The following is a 22,221-nucleotide window of genomic DNA, read 5'->3' on the forward strand; positions in this document are numbered from 1 at the left end:
AGTTCATATAAACTGTATAAACTGTATTTATATGGTGGGCAGATTAGGTCACCTTTTTTAGTCACCTGACCTGGAAGATATACCAAAATATGCTCCAAATGAGAAACAAAAGTTATAACAACGTTTCCTATTGATAAACCTTGCAGTGTATATCAACACACATTATTGTGATTATTTTGGCTTGATAGAGAAATATTAGACGTTGCTATTGTCTTGCCGTCTTGTCATCAAGATAGCAATCAGCAGCAATGTAAAAACATCACGTGAAGAAATCCCTGCATGGGTGAAATGAACCAGAAATGTGGAGGGGACTGTAAGAGTGAAACTTTTAATATTTGACCTCCAAGAAAGGGGGGCGGAAAATAACACTCGTGCTGATTCAAACAATTGCCGGATTTTCTATGAATCAAATGGTTGCATATTTTCCTGTTTGGAGCAGATGTATAGCAAACAGTGGTGACCCCCCCCACTCCCCTTTTCAATTGCTGTGGAAATGCTTGCTCCTCATTCAGACAGAAAGAGAGAATGTCAGCCATTCAATTGTGTGCGGGAAATAGTGTGACTTGACCGGACGGGTTGCATCGCATATGCCCCGTTGAGCATGCGAGCTCTCATAACCGGAATGAGTGCAGGTAGAAGTGCAGCACGGGTTTGCGCATGCGTGCAAAACAAAAGGAAACGGGAGGGTCAAATGCGTTGCTCCTACAGCGACTTGACCTCGTTTGTCGTGTTGATAATAATCTGTCATCTGGGAGCGCACGACAAAGGACACAATCATGGTTATTCATGCGACTATTCAGCGGAAAAGACGCACGCAAACAAAACTACACGTTATTCTAAATTTAGGAGCCGTGGGGGGTGGGAGGGGGGCATGATGAGGATGTGCTTCGTTCAAGCACACGTGTAAAATATAAAATAGAGGCGCAAAGATTTATTTTCAAAATAAATGCAAACAACTCGATAAAGAAATAATGTCCGATTTAGCCGAAAACACTTTCAAAGGAGGTTCACGTTTCATAATGGACACATTTAAATTTTGTTTTGAGGAAGAAATCAAATCTTTTACTTGGGGCTTTTTTTAAAGAATGCCTCATGATGTTTCATCAAGATATCCTCCAAGTATATATAATGTTTCATCCTTCCATCCGTATTCTGTTGAAGTTATTCTCAATGGATGATGTTAATTTCATGAACATCACCAAGTTTATTCATTGGTCATCAGTCTCTGCATGGGGTACAATATGAAAGAATTTAAAATGCAATAATTCCAGAAAGACTCTTCGGGAAGGTGTTAAAATGGCAAAGCATGTAGGCAACTGCATACTTATTCTGTTTAATTAAACCAATGTATTCAGTTGTGGATTTTAAAACGTATAAGCCTACTTAAAAACTGACTGTTTATTTACAAGGAATGTCGACTAATTATAAAAATGTTTAGTTTAATGCAACCACCGGGCCGCTGATCGGTACCGGTCCGTGGGTCATTTGGTATCGGGCCACACAGAAAAAAAAAAAAATATATATATATATATATATATAGTATACATATACATTATATGTTATCGACGATCAATTAATTCAGGTCAAGACGCTCGTCTCGGTCATATGACATGTTTCCCTAGTCTAGCCCGCAAAGTAAGCAAAAATGAGTAAGAATTTATTTTGAAAAATATAAAAATTTGGGGATTCTCTCCCAATTACATCCGTCGGTGCACCTGTGGCTCTTGACACAGGTGAATTCAGGTCAAGACACTCGTCCCGGTCCCGTCCCGAAGCTATCAAAAATGAGTAGAAAAAGACATGTTTGGGAAGAGGAAAAGGCCCTATGTGGAGACAGAAGAAGAGGCTACAACCTCCAAGAAAAAGAAAACTGGATTAAAATCAAGGCAAAATATCCTGAGATCGCCACTAAAGCACTGAAAACCCCGCTTCCCTTTCCAACGGGATTTTCTGCGGTTACAGCGACCAAAACAAAGCTACGGAGCAGATACTTAATGGTGAGTTTTATTCTAATGCGCTTAGCATTTGTTTTTATGCCTGTCGTATAATTCTATTTCATCGTATTTATATATTGATCATAAATTTCCGGTCCGTAAAAATATTGTCTGACATGTAACCGGTCCGTGGCGCAAAAAAGGTTGAGGACCGCTGGTATAATGCATGGCTAATGGAGTTAAATAAGAAGATAAGCCGCGTGCAATAATTTTGCACGAATTAAGCAAAGAATAATATTTATTTATTTTTGGTAATGTCAGTATATTCAGTTTCCGTTGAAGTCTTGCATTTAGAGTGTGGCCCACAGAGTTTGCATGTTATAAAAAACTTAAAACGGTGTTTTTATTGTCTTGATGCGTGCTTCATAACGGCACATGTGTTAGAAACTGCCGAATAACTAACAACTCGCGCAGCATGCTAAAAAGCATGCAGCTATTTTATTGGTTGAGAGTTCCGGATTGAATGTTTTTATGTGATTTATACAGGCAGAGTTTTTCTTTCTAATTTCATTCATATTAATAATAATCTTTTCACGAGTCATTAAAATATACCTGGACAATTGGTTTGATTGACTTAGAGGTCTATAAAATAAAGTTCATCTAGTCAGTCACAGTGCTTAATGTCTGGGGCAAGACCAAATCTAGGCTTGTGGAGCCATGAACCTCGACTAGCCTTATCTCCCCGAGCCCCTGAGACATCCTGTATGCAGGCCCATTGTTCCAGACCTCCCGGGTGAACTATCAACCTCTGTGAGCGCATGCACACCTGCCTTGCGCGCCACACTTCACCGACACGTTCATTAATATACTTCGTCGTTATGAAAACCTTTGTTCTCTTGAGGTGAACAACTTTATTAAATTGGTGGGAATAAATCTTTTTAGACTCGTTGCCCAAACATTGAAAAACTGTCATAAAATGGTAAAGCAAAGGTTGTGTTTTATCGAACCAAAATTCGTTACAGAAATGTTGTAGAAATGCTAAAACATTTTCATGATCGAGTCAATGTAACAGTTACATTATACATATTTCGTTACATTGTAACGGAATATTTTCACGCGTCAAAGCGCCGTCTCATGTGTTATGTATATGAACCACATCCCTCTAAAAACTCGTCGGTGCTAATAGTTTATGTTGCGCGTTGCGCGCATGCTAAAACAGTTTTTAAAACACTCGTATTTGTTGTTCTAAGAAGTGTGTTTGGAATACATTTGTCATTCAAACGCGCCCTTATCTCCTGCTTGTTTATAAAACATAAATGTGAGGAAGCAGAGAATGTACATTGCTACATGCTCCCCGTGTGCACATGGATACACAAGTGTTGCTGCTGGTTGTATTCCGATTGGCTGGTATGTGATGCACGACAGGCAACAAAGTGAAACAGATTCAAATCATTTAACCTTTGAGAGTTTGTCCTTGTAAAACACTGGGAAAGACAAATAAGCGCGATCAATCTCCATGGCTGTGATAAAAGACAGGGCATAATAATAATAATAATAATAATAATAATAATAATAATAATAATAATAATAATAATAATAATAATAATAATAATAATAATAATAATCAAACATATTTGAAAATTAAACTGCTGCAAGGCAAAATCGAATGCTTTCATTGTTAGTGTGCTTCGACTTAAACTTCCATTTTTTCTACTGTCACATATTATGCCATTATTATGCCGTGTAAAATTAATATGGTATAAATTAAATAAATTAAACTGCTGCAAGGCAAAATCGAATGCTTTCATTGTTGGTGTGCTTCGACTTAAACTTCCATTTTTTTCTACTGTTACAAAGTTGCCATTATTATGTTATGACGTGTAAAATGAATATGGTCAACCCAACCACCCTGTAAAAAATACAGCAAATACGTCAGAGGGAAGACTGTTATTCCTGCACATGCACCGTAGATTTAATAAAAATTCCCCTTGGAGCAGACACACGGGAGTCTGTGTGTGTATTGATGTTGCACTTGGATGGAAAGTGTGTTGGACAGTCGTGGGGAGAAAATGAATATGAGTGTGTGTATGCGCCTCAAAATGAAAACATTGCTCAGTTTCACTTTGAACATGGGCGCCAAATTGATGTGATCTCAGAAGGGTGAGCCCATAACTTCATTACCGTTGAACTCCATAAGAGGAAAATAATAGACTTCATCTATCCACTTTCTTCCATGCAAAGACCAAGTTTACACTCAATTTGCATCATGAACTGAATGGAGCCCTACGTATTTATTTGTGACGTCCACCCGAAAGTTCAACTCAAACAGCAAACGTGCCAAACACAACCATTCTTATTATTGAAATTTGATCACAACGTCAATGTGTTTGAAGTTGTAGCACAATATATCGGGTTATTCTGCTGCTGTCACAACACAGCCATGTCCCTGTGGGTGATCTACGGCTGTCACCCAAAAACACACACCCAGAGGATGTAAGTCCTCAGTGTGTATGTCACCTGGCGGGTACGTCAATTGTTGCATGCATGCACATGGAGAGAGCTTATAACAGACACCAATAATAATAATTATTGGTTTTAATGTGGCTGTGGCTTTTGTTATTCCTGTGATCAATGTGCTTTTGGTTTTCTCGTGCATAACTGTTAATGTGATTTTCATCAATATATCTAAAATTAAAAAAGTTGAAAAATAAGATTTTCAAATACAAGTCTTATTTGAATTTGGCTGTTTTTGTAAAAACAGAATTTCACAGTATGCTTCTTCCCTTGAATCTTATTTTCTCTGTAGGCAAGATGAAGCTGTACGTTTCAATGTTCAAATTAAGTATTTTCCCCAATAGTCTTACGATATGTGCCAGGCTGAAAATGTAAACATTATAATGTTAATGTGCTACAGTACAAAACAATACAGCTTTATTTATAGTTTGTGTATATTTTATGATTTCATCATATAAAACAATTCAATTAGCATCAAGGAATCCGGTTATTTGCTTATAGGCAAATTAAAATAATCCATTTGTTTAATTTTGCGCAGATTGTGAAAGGTTCAAGTGAAGTTTTTTTTAATGCTGTTGCAAAAGCTAGATATTTCCAGACATTCTTTCATCAACAGTAGTTACCATTGCCTAATGTTTGAAATAGATAGCGTCATCAACACTGATTTTTTTTAAATCAAATACATGTTTATTAAAAAATTCACAAATCTAGAAAATATGGAAAAGTGCTAATTAAAATTAGACATGGCCCCAAGATCAATGAAACAATATACAGTATCACTTTTCTTAAAAAAATAATGCAAAACCTGGTCCTGGCCTATTTCTTGTTATTAGAAATTAATGTGTGTGTGTGGGGTGTCAACAGAAAATATAGAACAACTAAGTGACGATGAATCATTTTTGTCAACTATAGAGTTACAACCATGAAAGCTTGGCTCAGTTAAAGTTTTTAGAAGCCTGAAGTTGATTCAGTTCTATACTTTGGCTTGCATTTGGGTCAAGCCGTGCGTAAAGTTGAGAAATTATAAATGAATTCCACAACCATTTCACGGTGGAACAATACACGAGTTCGCCACAGCAAAGTCACACACACAGGCAGTCCAATTACACATGTTGCGCTACCTGACGCGCCCTGGTGACCCCGGCGTTTACACTCGAACTCCGGTTTCGCATCATTGGCACCTCCACTGGTTGCAAACAAACATGGTGTGTCCCCCCGCAAAAAACATAAAAAAAAAAAATCAAAATCACAGGAAACGACAACAAGGAGTCAGTTCTTATTTGTACACGGCGCACATTTAAATATCAATCCTCGTGTGCAAGGCTGAGTGTTTGCTCTCGTGTTCCCAATACGAGCAGTGCATCATGGACAGCTCCGCGGGCTGGCGGGAGCAAGCGAACTGAAGGCCGGCTCCGTTGCCGGCCGAGACCGGGGGCGGCGCGGCGGTGGCCGGGCTCAGCTGCTGAGAGTGGTGCGGGTGGGCCGGGTGGTGGTGGTGGCTCATGCCGTTGTAAGAGTTCACCATCCCCGGGAGCGCCATGCTCTGCACCCGCGAGTAGGGGTTGTAGGAGGCGGGGGCGGACAGAGCCTTGACCGGGCTCACATTTCCGCTGGCCATCTGACAGGACGTGTAGGGCATCGGGGTGGGCGGCTGGCCCAGCGACCACGAGTTATTCATGAAGCTGGACTGCAGGTACTTGGGTGGAGACAGATAGCCGTAGCCGTCCCCTCCAAACAAGGACTTCCCCGGCTGAAAGTGCGTGGGCGGCGGCCGGAACGGTCGCTTCATTCGGCGGCGCCTTCGGTAGTTGCCCTTCTCGAACATGTCCTCGCAAGCCGGGTCGAGGGTCCAGTAGTTACCCTTCCTTTCCCCGCCACCCTCCCGCGGAACCTTGATGAAGCACTCGTTGAGACTCAGGTTGTGCCGGATACTGTTCTGCCAGCCCTTTTTGTTTTTCTCATAGAATGGAAACTTACTGATGATATACTGGTAAATACCAGACAGAGTAAGCCGCTTCTCGGAGCTCTCCCGGATGGCCATCGCAATGAGAGCCACATAGGAATACGGAGGCTTCTGAGACGGATCCGGCTTCTCCGCGACTTTTTCCTGGACCGGCTCTTCTTTGGGCCGCTCTTTCTCCTTCGCGGTGTTGCTATCGTGGATCATCAATGCCATTGCGTCATCGTCCGGGTTTTGATATGTGGCCATCATTTCCCAGCGAAACCAAACCGGTCCGGTCCAAAAGCATGCAGAAAAACCAACGCGCTTGTCTCCCGATGCTCCCGTGGTGGTGATGCGCGGACACTGCAGCGATGGGTGCACGAAAAAGTCTTTCGTTTGCGGCTCTTTAGGTGGCCACACATGAGGACCTTCTTCGCTCTTTTTTCCCACCAAATTGGTTTATGACCGAGGCGCAACTCAAGTTGTGATATGTGACTCGGTAAGCCCAACCCTTTCCTCGTTTTTTCCCCCACGTTCATACTTGTGCTGCGTTCGCTCACTGAACGACGTAGTCACTCGTGATTTGTGCACATGAGTTCCGCCTCCGCTTTAACGCTAGATTCAACAATACGTTACACCTACTTCATGAAAGTATAGCCTATGCCACTTTAGCATGCATACTTTCTATTGCCAGCGTTTCAAAACAACATGGCAGTTATTATAATTTTTATTATTATTATTATTATTATTATTATTTTTGCTGCACATAACTAATTTATTTTGTTGCTCACATTTAAACACTTATCAGTTAAAGGGTTAATGATATACATATTGCAATGCAAAAAACATATAAATGTATATTTGTTGCAGACCAGTGAAACCCGGCTGCACTTATGCGCAACTATGTACTTTTGCAAGTCAACTAAAATTGTCAGATATTGCTCAAGATGTGAAAATATTTAAACGAGTAGCCTACTGCTCTGAAAATGCCAAATTCATACTTAATCATACATTTGGAAACGCAGGGACTTGATGCCGCACTTATCATTAAAATGATCTTAACTTCGTGGGACAACATCAACAAAAACATCAGCAACGGACGCAAAAATAAGAGTAATAATAACGTGAAGAATACGAACAAATATTGTGTTCGGTGCGATTTATGTTGCTATTCCGCAAAGACTTACACATACAGACCATCATGTTAAATATTATTCATTGTAAAAGTGCAGTGATGAAAATCTTTTGCAACATTATGGGTCAGCAGCATTACCAGATTGTTTCAAAGTAATTAATAATTTGTTGTCTTCTTCCTAAAAATAATGGCTTAAGTAACCCTTCCCCTCATAAAACACAAACTGAATCATATAACGAATTTTAAACACACAGTAATTCCTCTGCAGTGGAATTTGTCTGTTCAACTTGAAGGTAATTTTAGCAGAGGTAGTTTCAGCGTGTTTATCGTTTTTGCTTTTGTGGTGCGTGTGCGCGTGCGTGTTTGTGTTTGCGTGTGCGTGTGTGTTTCAAAATTGTTTTCGCACATAACTTTATAGTACGGTCACATAATAGGCCAAGAAGCAAATAATATAAGAATGAATAAAAACAATAAAAATAAATATATAAATAAAATAAAAGTGGAAAAACACAATATTTAAATATGTGACACAACTGTTTGTATTCGTAGTCAGCAAAGCTGCGCGAGAAGTAATACCGGTCAGAGACAGCTTCATTATCTCACAATGAGAAGGGAGTACATAGAAAAGCGCTCATTTTCCTGGCCACCCATGAGGGTCCCGCCGGGCTCTCGTGGAGTGTATTTCCGTGTTGTGGGACTGTGCGCAGGTGGAGCAGCATTGGCATATGTGTCATCACCCTGCCGACAGTCTGCACTCTGCAGCTTTGGCCGCAGCAGCTGAACTGCGCCGAGCCAACCGTCTCTCAACGTGCAATTACCGCCGACTGGCACGTTCAAGACTTCCACCATTCGTCTTTCTGCAAGACTAAAGACTTATGACGATCATTTCAATATACTATTATGCAATTGAGCTACATTAAATAAACGGTACGTTAGCTAATAATTTAATATAAACACCGGGCAACACTCTTTTCTTTGGTTTAATTAGCCCACTTTTTAATTGCAATCAGTCCTACATACTGTACTGCATTTAATTGCTTTTTAAAAGTACGCTGCACAGACTATTTTCAAATGATGCTTAAATGTCGTACAGAAGTTCAACGAAACACCCCGTGTTTAATGATTAATGTAAATTACTACGCAGAGGTGAGGGCAATATAACGGCCTCACCACTGAAACATAATTGCAAATCATAAAAATCATATTTTAACATGATGAGAATATTATATATTATACAGAGATGGACAATGAAGGTCAAAACTGCCCACCAAAGTCTCTCTCTCTCTCTCTCTCTCTCTCTCTCTCTCTCTCTCTCTCTCTCTCTCTCTCTCTCTCTCTCTCTCTCTCTCTCTCTCTCTCTCTCTCTCTCTCTCTCTCTCTCTCTCTCTCTCTCTCTCTCTCTCTCTCTCTGTGACATGCGCATCGCGTCACAACAAAGCACGTAAACCAGTGTGTCAACAATGTGTAAACAAAACAAGGGGTTTGAAACACGAACTGATTGAGGCGCTGTGGAATGTTAATTTGACACTAGCTTGTTTTCGTGTCATCACCTAAAAGTCCAAAAATAACATTTGGAATAAAGTCAATAGCTAAGTATTTGTATCATGGGTATAGATTTGTTACTGAGCCAACATGTTTTTTTTTAATGTATGGCTAAGCATTTTTAATTTCTTCTCCAAAAATGCACTTACCTTATTACAACTAAAAACTACTAAATAGAAATCCGAAAACCAAAACCCCTCACAATCAATCAACAAACATTGTAAATGCATCAAAAACACAAAACATAATATTTATTTATTTATTTATTTATTTATTTATTTATTTATTTATTTATTTATTTATATGATGCCCTAATTGTTGCAGACTTGACCATACATAATACTGGAGTGTCAAAATAATTAATGCAGGAACTTTCTTTAAAGTGTCAATGCAGACACTGTAGTCTGCTGTACTTAACCGCCATGAAAAAAAACGGATCAAATGCATGTAGTTTATTAATTATTTCAGTCTGCAATTAACACACAAAGAGGCAACCAACATGCATATTGACGGTTTGAAACAAAATGTTTTTTAGTAACTCCATCCAAGCATAAATAAAAGCAACCATACAAACAACTAAAAACAAAAAAAAATCCCCATAAATCTTTCCTGTCATGAATACCTGACAAAGAACCATTTGTCTTCTTGCCTTATCTTTCCTATATAGGCCTATACGGCCGTCACTGCGAAGGGCCATAATGTAATTTGAAAGAGTGGAATTCCTGTCTTCTTGCACTTCCTGCCCTTGCAGATCTGGGACTAGGATGTTTATCATAGCGCGTGCGGGTGGAATGCGGCGGACGGATTCGCCGGGTCAGGTCGAGACCAGAGAACTACCACCCGGGGTGGAGAGGACTCATCAAGGCAGTGACCTGCATGTTTGCAAATGAAGATAATGAGGTTGTTGATAATTATTAGGACCAATATTAACGACATCATAAATTCTGAGACTGTGACATCACATATCCTGGTGAGAAATGACCTGTATGGATTATTCAAATGGTGTGATTTTATGGATTATAAATTTAATGCAATGGAATTGTTAATGTGCTCAAATCACAGATTGAATTTGTTAATTGAATCTTTCTGAGATGAAAGAAAGGCATGCATGCAAAAAGGAAGGATGGATGAACAGCAGGATGAGGGCGGGGTAAAAAAGGCAATGGGCCCTCAGCCCTCATGTAGTTCCTTCATCATGGCTGTGGTCTCTCTCAAAAGAGATGATAGAGCAAATAAACAGTGACCACCAGGTTTCCTCCTCCACCTCTACATCCCCCCCACAGATTAAGTTTGGGGAGGGATGAGGGTTCCTGGGAACCTATTGTTAAAAAGTTATTTAAATGTTTGCTCTAGGCCACCAACTCATGTGGTGTAAGAGTTTTGTGATGTTGTATATTCATATATTTCCACGAGGACCACCTTTTTGAAAGAGGATGTTCAGTGGGTGGTTTGTGAGGAACATTTCCTTACTTTGTCCAGTCCATCTCCTCAACCTCACACATAGTAGTTTTTTTTTTTTTTACCCCATAACCATTTATTCATTTTATTTGAAGGACAGGTCTAATTTTGTATTCACGGTTCTAAATGGTTAGAAAAAGAAAATCTGTTCCAGAGTGAATTGTCACCATCTTCATAAGCAACATAGATAATTTGTGAGTAAAATTTGAAACATTTTAGTTTTCATACAGATCTGACTGAATTGAGATGGAAAAATAATACAATCTCAATTCCTACAATAAAGCCACGATTATGACGGAAGAATAAAAACCGGAAAACCACTGAAATATGCACCACCCAATGTTGTTTTTTAAATTCACAGACACACAAACCTTAAGAGAAACCCCCCAAAACAAAACGTTGCATGACGTAGTCAGATTTCACCCCCAAATCTTACTAAAATTATCAGTAGTATAAAACCTTAGGGGTGTCTGGGTCTAGAGGTTTCACTATATTGCATGAAAAGGCGATTAAAAAAGAAAAAAAAAGAGCCGATGAAGCCAAGACGAAGACCAAACCCTATGCGAGTCAACACACGGTAATTGTGGTTGGGGCACTGAGCCATGTGCCCCAAGGCAGTGATATGAACCAGTGACCTTCGCATGATACTCCATCCATCGGAATTAAAAAAACAAAACAAAAATTAAAAAAACTACAAAAAAGCTATGTAACTGGAGACATTATTTAAAGCAGAACAATCCTGCAAACATTTTTTAATAGCATACGGCATAAAAATATGAAATGTTCTATCCGGCAAACATTTTTTGTTGCATGCTCAAAAGCAAGAAAATTATTATAAGTTGATGTTGGACTGATGACATGGATAACATGATGGAAAAAAAAATGAGGGACTGGAGGAGAAAGGTGAAAAGAGAAGAGCCACATTGTGTTCTTGCTAACCTTAGAGAGGGTTGAAGTACTGCAGCCTGCTGCCAACAAGCTTTTCTTTGAGGTTTTTTTGAAGTGCTGCCAATACTTAAATGATTCACAGGAGCACATCGACTGTATGTGCGTACTGTACTCAAGTTCAAACTGATGTGGACATTTCTATTTTCTTTTCTGTTTATTCCTGTCCTTAGCATGCAAATCTAATGCAAAAAAAGGATGAGAGGCAAAAAGGCAGGCAAAAAAGGTGTGCCAGGTAGCAACTGTCCAAACCCGGGGGTGGGTGTGTCTAAAAAGAAAGCATCAAGGCGCACACATACTAAGTAAACATGTTCTCCTCACATATAAACGTCCTCACCCGAGTTACTTCTTTTCACCGTGGCAATTTAACAAGCTGCAGCCCCAGCCGTGCTCACGCTTCAAAATCCCCAAGTAACCTCACACCCATCTCACTACCTGATCCTAGTTTGGGATTAGATTTCAGCCCAAATCAAAACAAGTCACTTCGTTAGAGGTAATTACACAGGTAGCCTACCACGCTGGGCAAACAAACATGGCTGCCAGCTGACACTCTGAAGACAGATCAAAGCTGAGGACTGACAAGAAACAGCAGAACATTCAAACAAGGGCTTGTTAACCACTCCAATACTTTCATTTTCCCCTCACACATGCACAGCACTCACACCGTCTTCCTCATACCTCTCTTCAGTCGTCTCCAAATGGACAAATGACTGTGCACAGTTGAAAGATGACCCTGACGTGAATAGAGTGATCTTTATAGTGAGCTGCATGTGAAAACAATAACGCCCAGGATAATGGTGAGGAATAGTAGAGCTGTCTTGTGTTGTGCTGTGCTGCTCTGCTTTGGTGGTCTGCACGTCTTGTGAGGAACAAAATGTTAGACAGTCTTTACCCAGTGGTTGCTGAGGGAATTTTCACCAGGGAGGGTGCTCAGCGGCCACTTCACAACGGCCATCTTAACGTCATCTGCAAGTGGAGTTCTTCCAGTTCCCTGTAAAAGTACTCTGCACATGCCGATCTTGGATGGATGGATAGACACTCACATTCTTGTCATGTCTGGCCTCTCCTGTGCTGAATTAGAAAAAAAATGAGAGGAGCTGCTTCGATTGGCCAGGAAGCAAGTTGGCTATGTTCACTCCCACAGCAGCGCAAACGCCCATCACTAACTGTGCGTGTCCAAAAAAATATCAAAGGAGAGTCCATCCATGCGCATAGTTGGAATGCGCTTTTAATCTTGCTCTGGGTCTCTGAAAATGTCTTCCCTTTCTTATATACACTTCCTTTTCATTGAATAAATGTGATTTTAGCATTTCCCACACACTGTTCTGCTACAGTAAATGGTTAAATGATCCATTTTTGAAACGCAGTTTTATAGCCACAAGTTATTTGTTAAAGCAAGCCATTGTAATCAGATGCATATTTTCACACTCGTATTCAATGTCCCCAAATTTGATGTCTGCCCTGTCATTATTGGGTAACTGCCACTTTAAGAAACCATCTGATGTCTCAGTTACACTTCAACAAGCATTTTGCCTTTCTTCACTGAAGGCTGAAGCAATGGATAATTTTTACTCTTTTGTTTTGTAATTTTGACCACAGTACGCACAGTATGTAAATAGTTGGACATTTTGAAGCTTAACATGTCTACCCTGTCATAGTAAAATATCAATTGATATAAAAGCCTTTCAAATATATTTGTAAAACAGCAAACAGCTAACCTAATTGGTCATTTATGGAGCCCCATACTGTACCCCTTTTATTAACAGTGCAAACACATCAAGCACTCTTACAAGCATTCAGAAAAGCATTGCAAAGAATTCAGGGTCGGTGAGAGGTAGTATTACCATCAATATTTTACTTATTACGTTTATATTTTAGAACAGGACTTTGCTTTGTAGGCATTTTTTTCCTTGCTTTTACAGTCGTGTATATGGCTCTTTCTCGTCATTTTTTTCTCTGTTTTGCTTTCACACACCCTTCAAGTCTCCTCTAAAATCACTGTGTCAGGGCAACCACAAAGATATTTATAATTTAGCCAACATGCCAACCTATCAGTGTTTAATATAACAGAGTGTAGGTAGATTTCAGTGAATACGGTAACTGATGTTATCTGATCATTTCATGGAAAGAAAAGAACCTGAGACCAGTAAAGTCCTCACTAAGCACCAGCTGTCCATTACCGATTAGTCTTTACCTATACCACTCAATCTCACTTCCTTTCTTTTTATTTATTATTTGAAGTTACCGAAGTAGTTAAGTCACGCAAAATCTCTGTTACTTTGATATTGGAAGGGATGACGCTCCAATAGAATCATGCTACAGACTTCATGAATGGTATAATGAATATGGAGTCATTGGCACATTTAAAAGTGAAAACAGTTTTGATTTTTGATTGCTTTGATTTACACATCAGGAGACAATGACAGCCAGTGTTACGACTTCAAACGGACAATCCAGACTGAGTAAAATAATATAGGCACGAGATTTGCAAACCACAAATACACACACACACACCACCAAAGCACACTGTGCTCTGCCAATACTGTGTCATTCTCTGCCGGATCGGATTCCACATAGCGCACCACACAAGCCTCCTCAATTCCAGCTCTACTGCCTCTGTCATGACCACAATAACAAACAGGAAAACCAGGCAGTCGAGCACACAGGCACGAAAGATAACACACGGCGCACGCACACAGTGTGGCAGTGACTGAACAGACATATTTGACCGATTATTTGACTTCTCAAAGAAAATATCTCCAAAAATATTTTTATGACTTTTATTCTTCTTCTTCTTCCTGTTGTTATTTTTCCAATAGTTTTATTATAATTGCGAAATTTATTTTTTCAAATAAATGAAAGCGTTGCCCCACGACTAGCTGCCGTCCAGTCTATGGTGTCTCTCCAAATGTCTGCCGGGATAAGCGCCAGTACCCTAATGAAGACAAGCGGAAGAGAAAATCAAAAGATGGGTACATTAAAATGCCACCGGCATTAGAGCTACATGCATCATAGTGTTTCAATTGAGTACATCTGCACCTTTCTTTTGTTAAGCTGAAAATTTCAGCCAGTGGATTGGCTCTCCAATAACTAATAAATTAGTATTGGAGAAATGGGAGGTACTAAAAGCCATAACAAATGTGATGTAACAACCCTCCTTAAATGGGTGTTAATGGGTTACAAAATTTTCCATTCTTTGTTGAGAGGACAAATGCAATCTTTGAGACTTGTCTGTGATTAAGGGCTGTATAAATAAACTTGACATAGTATCTGTCAGTCATTTGGAGAAGAGCATAAGTAAGTAGGAGAACACATCCCATGGCGAGTGGAGCAATGCAAAGGCAGAAAATGGGGGATAAAAGGGGGAGAGAGAACACTTCCTCTGGTGCATTGTCCCCCGAGGGCAGAGAGGAGGAGAGGGCCTACTCCCCTGACAGATCTGAAGATGTCCTGTTTTGCTTTTCCCCAGCTCTCCCTCTTCCTGCAGGAAGCAACATCATGCTGGGCACCAAAGCTTTGGCAAGTGCAAGACAGCTTTGGTACTGATGTGTGCTGTCCACAAATGGGATGGGACATTGCAGATGTGCACAAGTCAAATGCAATCAATATGAAATGTTGACAAATCCCTCTATATTGCTGAAGTTGTCTTTATTTGGTAAATGGTAGAACGCCATTTTATTAAAAGAGAAGCAATACGCACATGACAATATCAGGTGGATTAAGTCATTTTGATATTATGTGAAATGGATGGAAGAGAGAATAAAACAGTCACTTACTCTACTACTGTGCCACACTCTTCAACTTGTGGGTGACTGTGAAAACGATCTTAGCTATCCGTAACACTGTGATAAAGCAATCATAAAAAAATCCAACTTCTTATTATCAAACGCCTTTAAATTGGTCTCGGAAAGGTTTACGCACTAGTCAGTTAGCTTTGTGCCATCATTATGTTATCCATTTACAATAGTACTTGAAAATGTTTTTATGACAAAAAAATTGGTGTCCATGACCAAACCGCGTTAGAAAGTCGGATAGGATCGAAGCGAGTAAAATTGAGATTTAGGTGTATTATGTGAAGCAAAAGGAAATGAGTAGCAAATAGTTCAGGATAGGACAGAATAAAACAGGACAGGACAGGACTGGGGTAATAACCCAGGCAGTGCCATAAACGCTGTAAAGAATTTGAATACGAACGAGAGGACACTCCAGGAACTTGACATAATCATAAGACTTGAGGGACATAGCCGTCCGTACATGCTGGCAGACTTGATCTCACCCACATCATCAATAAAATCCTAATCAGTGCATAATATCACTCTTACAATAACATTCAAGTCATTTTTATTCATAAACTCAAATGGAAAATGAAATACAATTTCCGTTTTTTGGGCCATACTCAAATCAACTCATTACTGTCTTCTTTCTATTTCCACACATGAGCCACATTGTGCCGCCAATCCTGTCCATTCAGCCACACTGGCTGCCTCTGTGTGCATTTTCCTCTCATTCTTGGTGTGAGACCTTATCTCTGGATCAGATAAGGCTTCAGTACTGGTTTTAAAACTTCAGCGCAGATCTGTCCAAACACATGAGCTCATGCCAAAGCACCGCTGCTGCCTGTTAACTCCATGATCTAATATGTAGTCCATGTGTTGGTTGCTCATGCTGCTCGAAGGTGTGGTGGATTCTTTCTGCATCTCTCACTTCGATTTTCTCCTCCATTTTCCCCACTCAGCGTCCCTCTTTTACCAAATGTGTTTCTTATGTGTCTCTCTTTTGTCTTTCTAATGTCTGTGCTGCATGGATCCAAAGTGATCATGCTCCCGCTATCAGACGTGGGGATCTCAAACACACCGAGTTGTCAGGACAACAAAGCTCGACGCCACACAGGTAGCTCGAGTCTGACCTGCATGATAGTTTCCTTGGTGATCAGCGTCACTTCCTGTAGGTGAGCAAAATGATGCGTCTCAGACAAAAAGCAATTGATGGGCAAAAGGTTTTTACGCCTGCATGTCTATTTCATCACCCTGTGTGGCTGCTCTTGTGGACGTATGCATTATATCTCCGCGGGAGGGGGTTCAGGGTACTAAGGTTACCCCCTGATAGAGGCAGTGTAGGGTCATCTCGTTGCGGGACATCTCTCTGGGGTGACCTCGCCGCCCCTCGTGGCCCCATGAACAGACGAGACTTCTGAGGAGAGAGGAGGAATGGAGAGACCCCCAGAGAACAGGACCCCTGGATTGCCCCAGACCCTAGACCCCAGCTCTAACAGGGTCCGACCCAGGCTCAATGTGTTCCCAATCAGGAGAAACACAAACAATTCTTTTATTAAAGAGATCGGCAGTCAGCCGCACACACACACAAAATCACACACAGTACGCAATGCAACCTGTGATGCATTAACACTGAAACGAGAGCAAAACATTTGAGGTATTTATCAAGAGAAATAAAACAAGCGTAAAACAATGCTGGCAAGCTGCTGTCAAACCACCAATAATGATGACTACCCCCAAAATTTTGTCTTCCCTTTCCTCTTCTGCCCATTTTCTTCTCAGTTCATCTTGGTCTCTATCTGGGAAAACAAACTGAGGGATTAGGGATTTGAGGAGGAGTAATGAGTGCCAGGTGGAGAAGTATGACTGTGGGGGTCCTCTGCCAGATTAGGGGAGATGGTGGGGTTGGGGGCGTTGGGGATGACCCCCCCAATCCCTCACACTCCTTCCTAAAGGCGGCTAATGTTTCTTTTGAAGAAATAATCCTGTTTGGCCATCTAATAGCACTCGGCAATTATGAGCCTTTGCAGGGCATGTATGGTATTACTAGAGGTGGCTACCAGCATGTGCATGGAGGTGGAGTGAACTAGATCAAAAGTCCTGAGAGGGTAAGAGATGTTTTCAAACATGTAACTAAATAGAGCTATATGTTAATTAAATAAAATTACTCACTTTTAAAATCCCTCTTTCGGTGATACGGAAAATGCTTACATTGCAAAAGGGTGGAAATAGTTGGAATCTTTTTGTTTCATTGGTTTTTGAAACAATACTGTATGTGAAAAAGTGTCATTCATATCATCAAACTTGAAGGGAACAATGAATCTTCTGCCCTTTAAATGTAATCAGTTAATGTATTGTTGGTGTACTCAATATTAAAATTAATATTTTTGCAATACCATATATTGAAAATTGCATCAACTGTTGAATCAATAACCATCGCAGAAACTTCAAACCATCTCATGTGCTGACTGTAGATTGTGCCAGTGCATTATTTATCTCAATCGTTAGTAAATCATCCCCAGAATACAAAAAATCCATAAATTAAACGGTTCAATTTATTTTCATTCAAAATGCAACTATCTGTATCTCTGTATAGTGTTGTCCACTCATAATAATTTCCTTATATTGTCCACCAAAAATTCATAGGCTTTTATAATTCGTTTGATTTAATTTTCAATTTCCTATGCACAGTATTTGTTGTTTCTTACATAACTTAGGTCACAATAATTGTATGCGACAGGTTGGGGTTCAAATGTTGCCCCCTTGTGGATCACTTTAAAGCATAAAATGTGTTATTTACCAACTGTGACTGTCCTTCACTATTCCATTTGATCACATAATACAGTACAATACAATAATATCTGTGACGATGCGCAATTGTCAATGCTAAAAGCTATGATTAATTGTTCTCACTCAGAAGAAATAATGTGTTCATGTGAGAAAGACTTAAAAAAATAAAACCTCTTCCTCTTTAATTTCAAGTGAGCTTTATGGAGAGGAAGAATTGGCCTCTATGCAGAACAGGAGGTGAATAAGAAGTCAGACTTTTCACACCCACACTAATCATGTACGCACACACACGCACACACAAGCACACACAAAACGCACGCATTCTCTATGCCAGCCCAAGCGTGACATCCACCAGACGATGGAGAGGTCCATGTATGTGTGTGTTTTTGGGCGTGAGACTCATGTAACACAGCCTTATCTTCCTCTGTCTATTCTACGTCTAAAAAACAGCTGCTGGACGGCATAACTATGAACTTAAGCCAAAGTCGGTTGAATAAACTAAGGATGGCATTCATTTACTTTTCCGTGTTTCAAAATTAAAACGTCTTCTGTATTTTCTTAAATGCTGGCTGAAAGTGTGGTATGATTCACTTTCCAATTTGACCGGATTTACAAGTAGTGAGTAGCCGAAATTCACTGAGACTATACCTAACCAAAATAGCATGCAAAACATCTGAGTAGTCTCTTTGAATTCAAATGTGACATCTAACACATTGCACTTTGGATACTGTAAGCAAGATCTCTACAGGAGTGGTTTGTAAAACTTTTTAAATCAAGCCTTATATAAAAAATAATTAGCCCACCGAGTATCACCATCATGACCAACATTAAAACGCAGGACTGAAGTAGGCCCATGTTCCATCAAAAACGCAACATATAAAAATTATATTGAATACTCTTATTATTATTGCTGTTAGTCTGCATTTTGTAATCAAAATTTACATAATTATAAAACTGATTCTTATTTTTTACAAATAAACATAACTTATCACTGCTCAGTAATGTAATTTTACAGCATGAGTAAATCACATCAATTATTTTATAAGAATTATTTAAAGTGATTTAAGGTGACTACCAAAGTTTCAATTAAGAGAAAGACTAAATATTAAAGTAATATTGTGCAATTGAAACTGAGAAGGAAACGTTCCTACTTCTACCAAAGGCCAAGATTCTTTGTTGAGGGAAGCTTGAGACAAATATTGGTGTGTTATACATCAAAGTCCAACACACGCAAGCGTAGTAACGCCCTAAACGAAAACCATGTAAAAAATAAACATCACCCTTTGTTCTGACAGCTGAGGCCTGTCTCATCCATGATTAGAGAAAGAGCAGGAGAAGAAGAGGATACGGGTGTGCAGGCGACATAATGATTGGCCATATTAGCAGCGTCTAATTCAGTATGGTGAAAAGACCGGAAGTTGTCAGTCAGCAGTGACCCTGTCGCCAGGAAATGTTACTGTGGTGGGGCTATAATGGTGGCACGCCACTGCTAATCACAAATTGCTGATTAGCTCTTCCGTGTATGATAGCCGCTGACGATGGAGTGTGGTTGCCGAGGAGAAATTTCTGAAAAAAAAAAATACTGTACATGGATGGATGTGTAAAATGAATGTTGCTTCATGTTCATGAAGTTGCTTTGAAGTTATTTCCTTAGTGCGTATGTCCAGATTTCCGCTCATGCTTGCTAAGCCAATTCCTCATTTTAGGCAGGTATGATAAATTAAACAGGAAAAACAGTAAACCCCCTGAACGTTCATCTTCCCCCCCTCAATAAATTGTAGTTTTTCATGCAATGCTTTAACATGCTTTTATGGGGGAATATGCAAGTCCAAATTATTATTATTTTTTTAGTCCACACAATCTTTATGCAAGTACTAAAGTCAAGTGACACTAAATAGTGGGAAATTAAGGAAAAAAATTCTTATCTGAACATTGTTAAGAGCTTTAAGTATTTAATTCAGGGAGAAAATCAAAACAAAATGAAACAACACTATAACACTGTGGCCGGGGATATTACATCTGACCGCTGTAAATCAAACACAGGTGGATGAACTCCCTTCTTCCTTTGCCTGACTTCCACTGTGACCCTTCCTTTCTTCTCCTCTGTCAATCTTTATTCTTCCAGTCACTCTACACACGTCACTGAAGAGTATCCTCGAGAACGAAAACAAAGAAAGACATTATTGGAGAATGAAAACATCCACGTAATCACACATTTTAGATGTTAATAGAAAACATGAAGAGTTAGAACATGGTGCATGTGTTTACCGCATCAGCTTTGGCTTTCTTTTTCCTCAAAGGCAATTTGATGAGAACCTAAACATGCAGATAAAATGTATGTGGAACTTATTCATTAAAAAGAAAACAAAAGCACAGGCATGCAGAATATTTACAACCTACTGAGGGCCTGGTGATGAGTGTGATGAGTGTGACCCCCCTCACCCCTGACCCCATAACTGTGTTGCGGGCAAAGAGATTGATTTAAAAATATAATAGATTATAATAATAATGATGATTCAGTGAATCGATTCTACAATGATTCAGAGGATTTGACGCATGATGTTATTATATTTATGAATGAAATACAATTGGAATATGTATGCCCGCACTTCCATCAAATTCTCTGAAATCATGTTACACAACTCGTGTTTCAACTTAGACCATGTTCCAGCTGGTCTAAAGTTTTGTCTACTTCCAGCGAACAATTTGTCAGGTGTGCTCGGGACATGTAATGGAAAAATCAAGATGTACCAGTTTTTACGCCCAAGTGTGTGTGTGTGTTTTTTTTAATTTCTAATACAGTAGTTGCCTGTTTAAAATACTTTTAGGCTGATTAAATTATGTATATATACCACATTCATTCAATCGAGAGCTTGGGTCCTCTATGTACAGTGTGCCCACATTTGTTGATAGAGAGTTGAAAATAACTAAAAATCTGTCTAGAATCTCACTAATTTACATACACACAGACAAGCCCGTAATTATTTATACCCTTGTCAGTCTACTGTATCCTCAGCAAAATTAATAAATGCTCAATGCTCATGCACAGCTCAGATTCTTCGGTGATGTTTGTTCCTCGTCACCATAAAGACCTTTCTTCCATTTATATTATGTAGGCTACAGATGAACAATTTTTTAAAAGCACAAATATTTTTCAAGCTGTTGTTGCTTCTGAGTTGAGGCTAAACATTCCACGCCGAAGGCCATCAGCTCAGACAGTGCCATGTCATGAGTGGTGTACCAATGGGGGGAAGAGATTGTCGCAGACATCAGATATTGAACCAAATGTTCTCCAAGGCTGAAACCTTGATGATATGTCCCACAGTCTGGGGTTTTAGGTCAATTTTTTTCAGACATGACACATTTTTATACGGCATGGTTTGACAGGTGTTCTCATTCAATAGCATGGAAAGTGTGTCAAAACGTTTTGACCATTAATTTATTTATATAACTTAAACTGTGGGCAGTATGGTGGAGTAGTACCTCACACTTGAGCAGCCACAGGTTTGAACCTGGATTCAGGCCCTTCTATGAGCATGTGTGGGTTTTTTGTGGTACACCAGGTTTCTCAAAAATTCCAAAAACATGTCTGTAGGTCAACCGAAGACTTTACATTGGCCATTGGGGGACATGTTTATTTATATCGGTTTGTGCCGTGCAATTGGTCCAGTCCAGCGTGTACCACGTCTCTCTTGCCCCAAGTCAGCTGGACTCAGCACTAGCTCATCTGCAAATCAAACGAGGATTATCCATCCATCCATTTTCTGCTGGAGCACACAGGGAGGGCCGGGGCGGAATTGAACCCGCACCCTCCTAAGTGTAAGACAAACGTGCTAACCAGTGCCCCACCGTGCCGCTATCTAATGCGGATTAGTGGTGTAAAAATTGGTTAGCAATTTTTTATGTGTTCATTACAAGCCAATGCTAAATTTGTGACCTTTGAAAAAAAAACTTGCAATGGGAGTTGAACAATTAGTGCATGTGATTAAATCACCACTTCTACATTTTAACTCAGGCTTGTCACAAGTGTTATGCTGTAGTATTTCTTTTTTTTGTATAACCGTTGAAAGAATAATTTCCTGTGTAATCTTGCCTTTGTATTATGACAGATCCAACACCAATATTTTGACACCCTGGAGTGTTACAAGTTTTTCATTGGTAATGAGGGGGTTGGGCTGGGATCAAGCC

General features: G+C 39.8%; 1 protein-coding gene and 1 long non-coding RNA gene across 2 annotated transcripts in view; one reads left to right on the forward strand and one right to left on the reverse strand.

Annotated features, from left to right (window-relative positions):
- The first annotated feature begins 1,720 nt into the window (after positions 1 to 1,720).
- Positions 1,721 to 22,221, forward strand: part of LOC148395194 (uncharacterized) — a 34,018-nt gene continuing 13,517 nt past the window's right edge. The window contains exon 1 of the long non-coding RNA XR_015859503.1: positions 1,721 to 1,997. This is a non-coding gene — a long non-coding RNA (uncharacterized LOC148395194). The remainder of the gene's footprint in view (positions 1,998 to 22,221) is intronic.
- foxl2a (forkhead box L2a) lies at positions 5,113 to 6,935 on the reverse strand. The gene has a single exon (XM_088381223.1). The coding sequence runs from the start codon at positions 6,658 to 6,660 to the stop codon at positions 5,746 to 5,748; it is 915 nt and encodes a 304-aa protein (XP_088237349.1). The 5' UTR covers positions 6,661 to 6,935; the 3' UTR covers positions 5,113 to 5,745.

The sequence above is a fragment of the Syngnathus floridae genome, chromosome 7, assembly GCF_059516105.1.
Source record: "Syngnathus floridae isolate MCC-2025c chromosome 7, RoL_Sflo_1.0, whole genome shotgun sequence".
Classification (NCBI taxonomy): Eukaryota; Metazoa; Chordata; class Actinopteri; order Syngnathiformes; family Syngnathidae; genus Syngnathus; species Syngnathus floridae.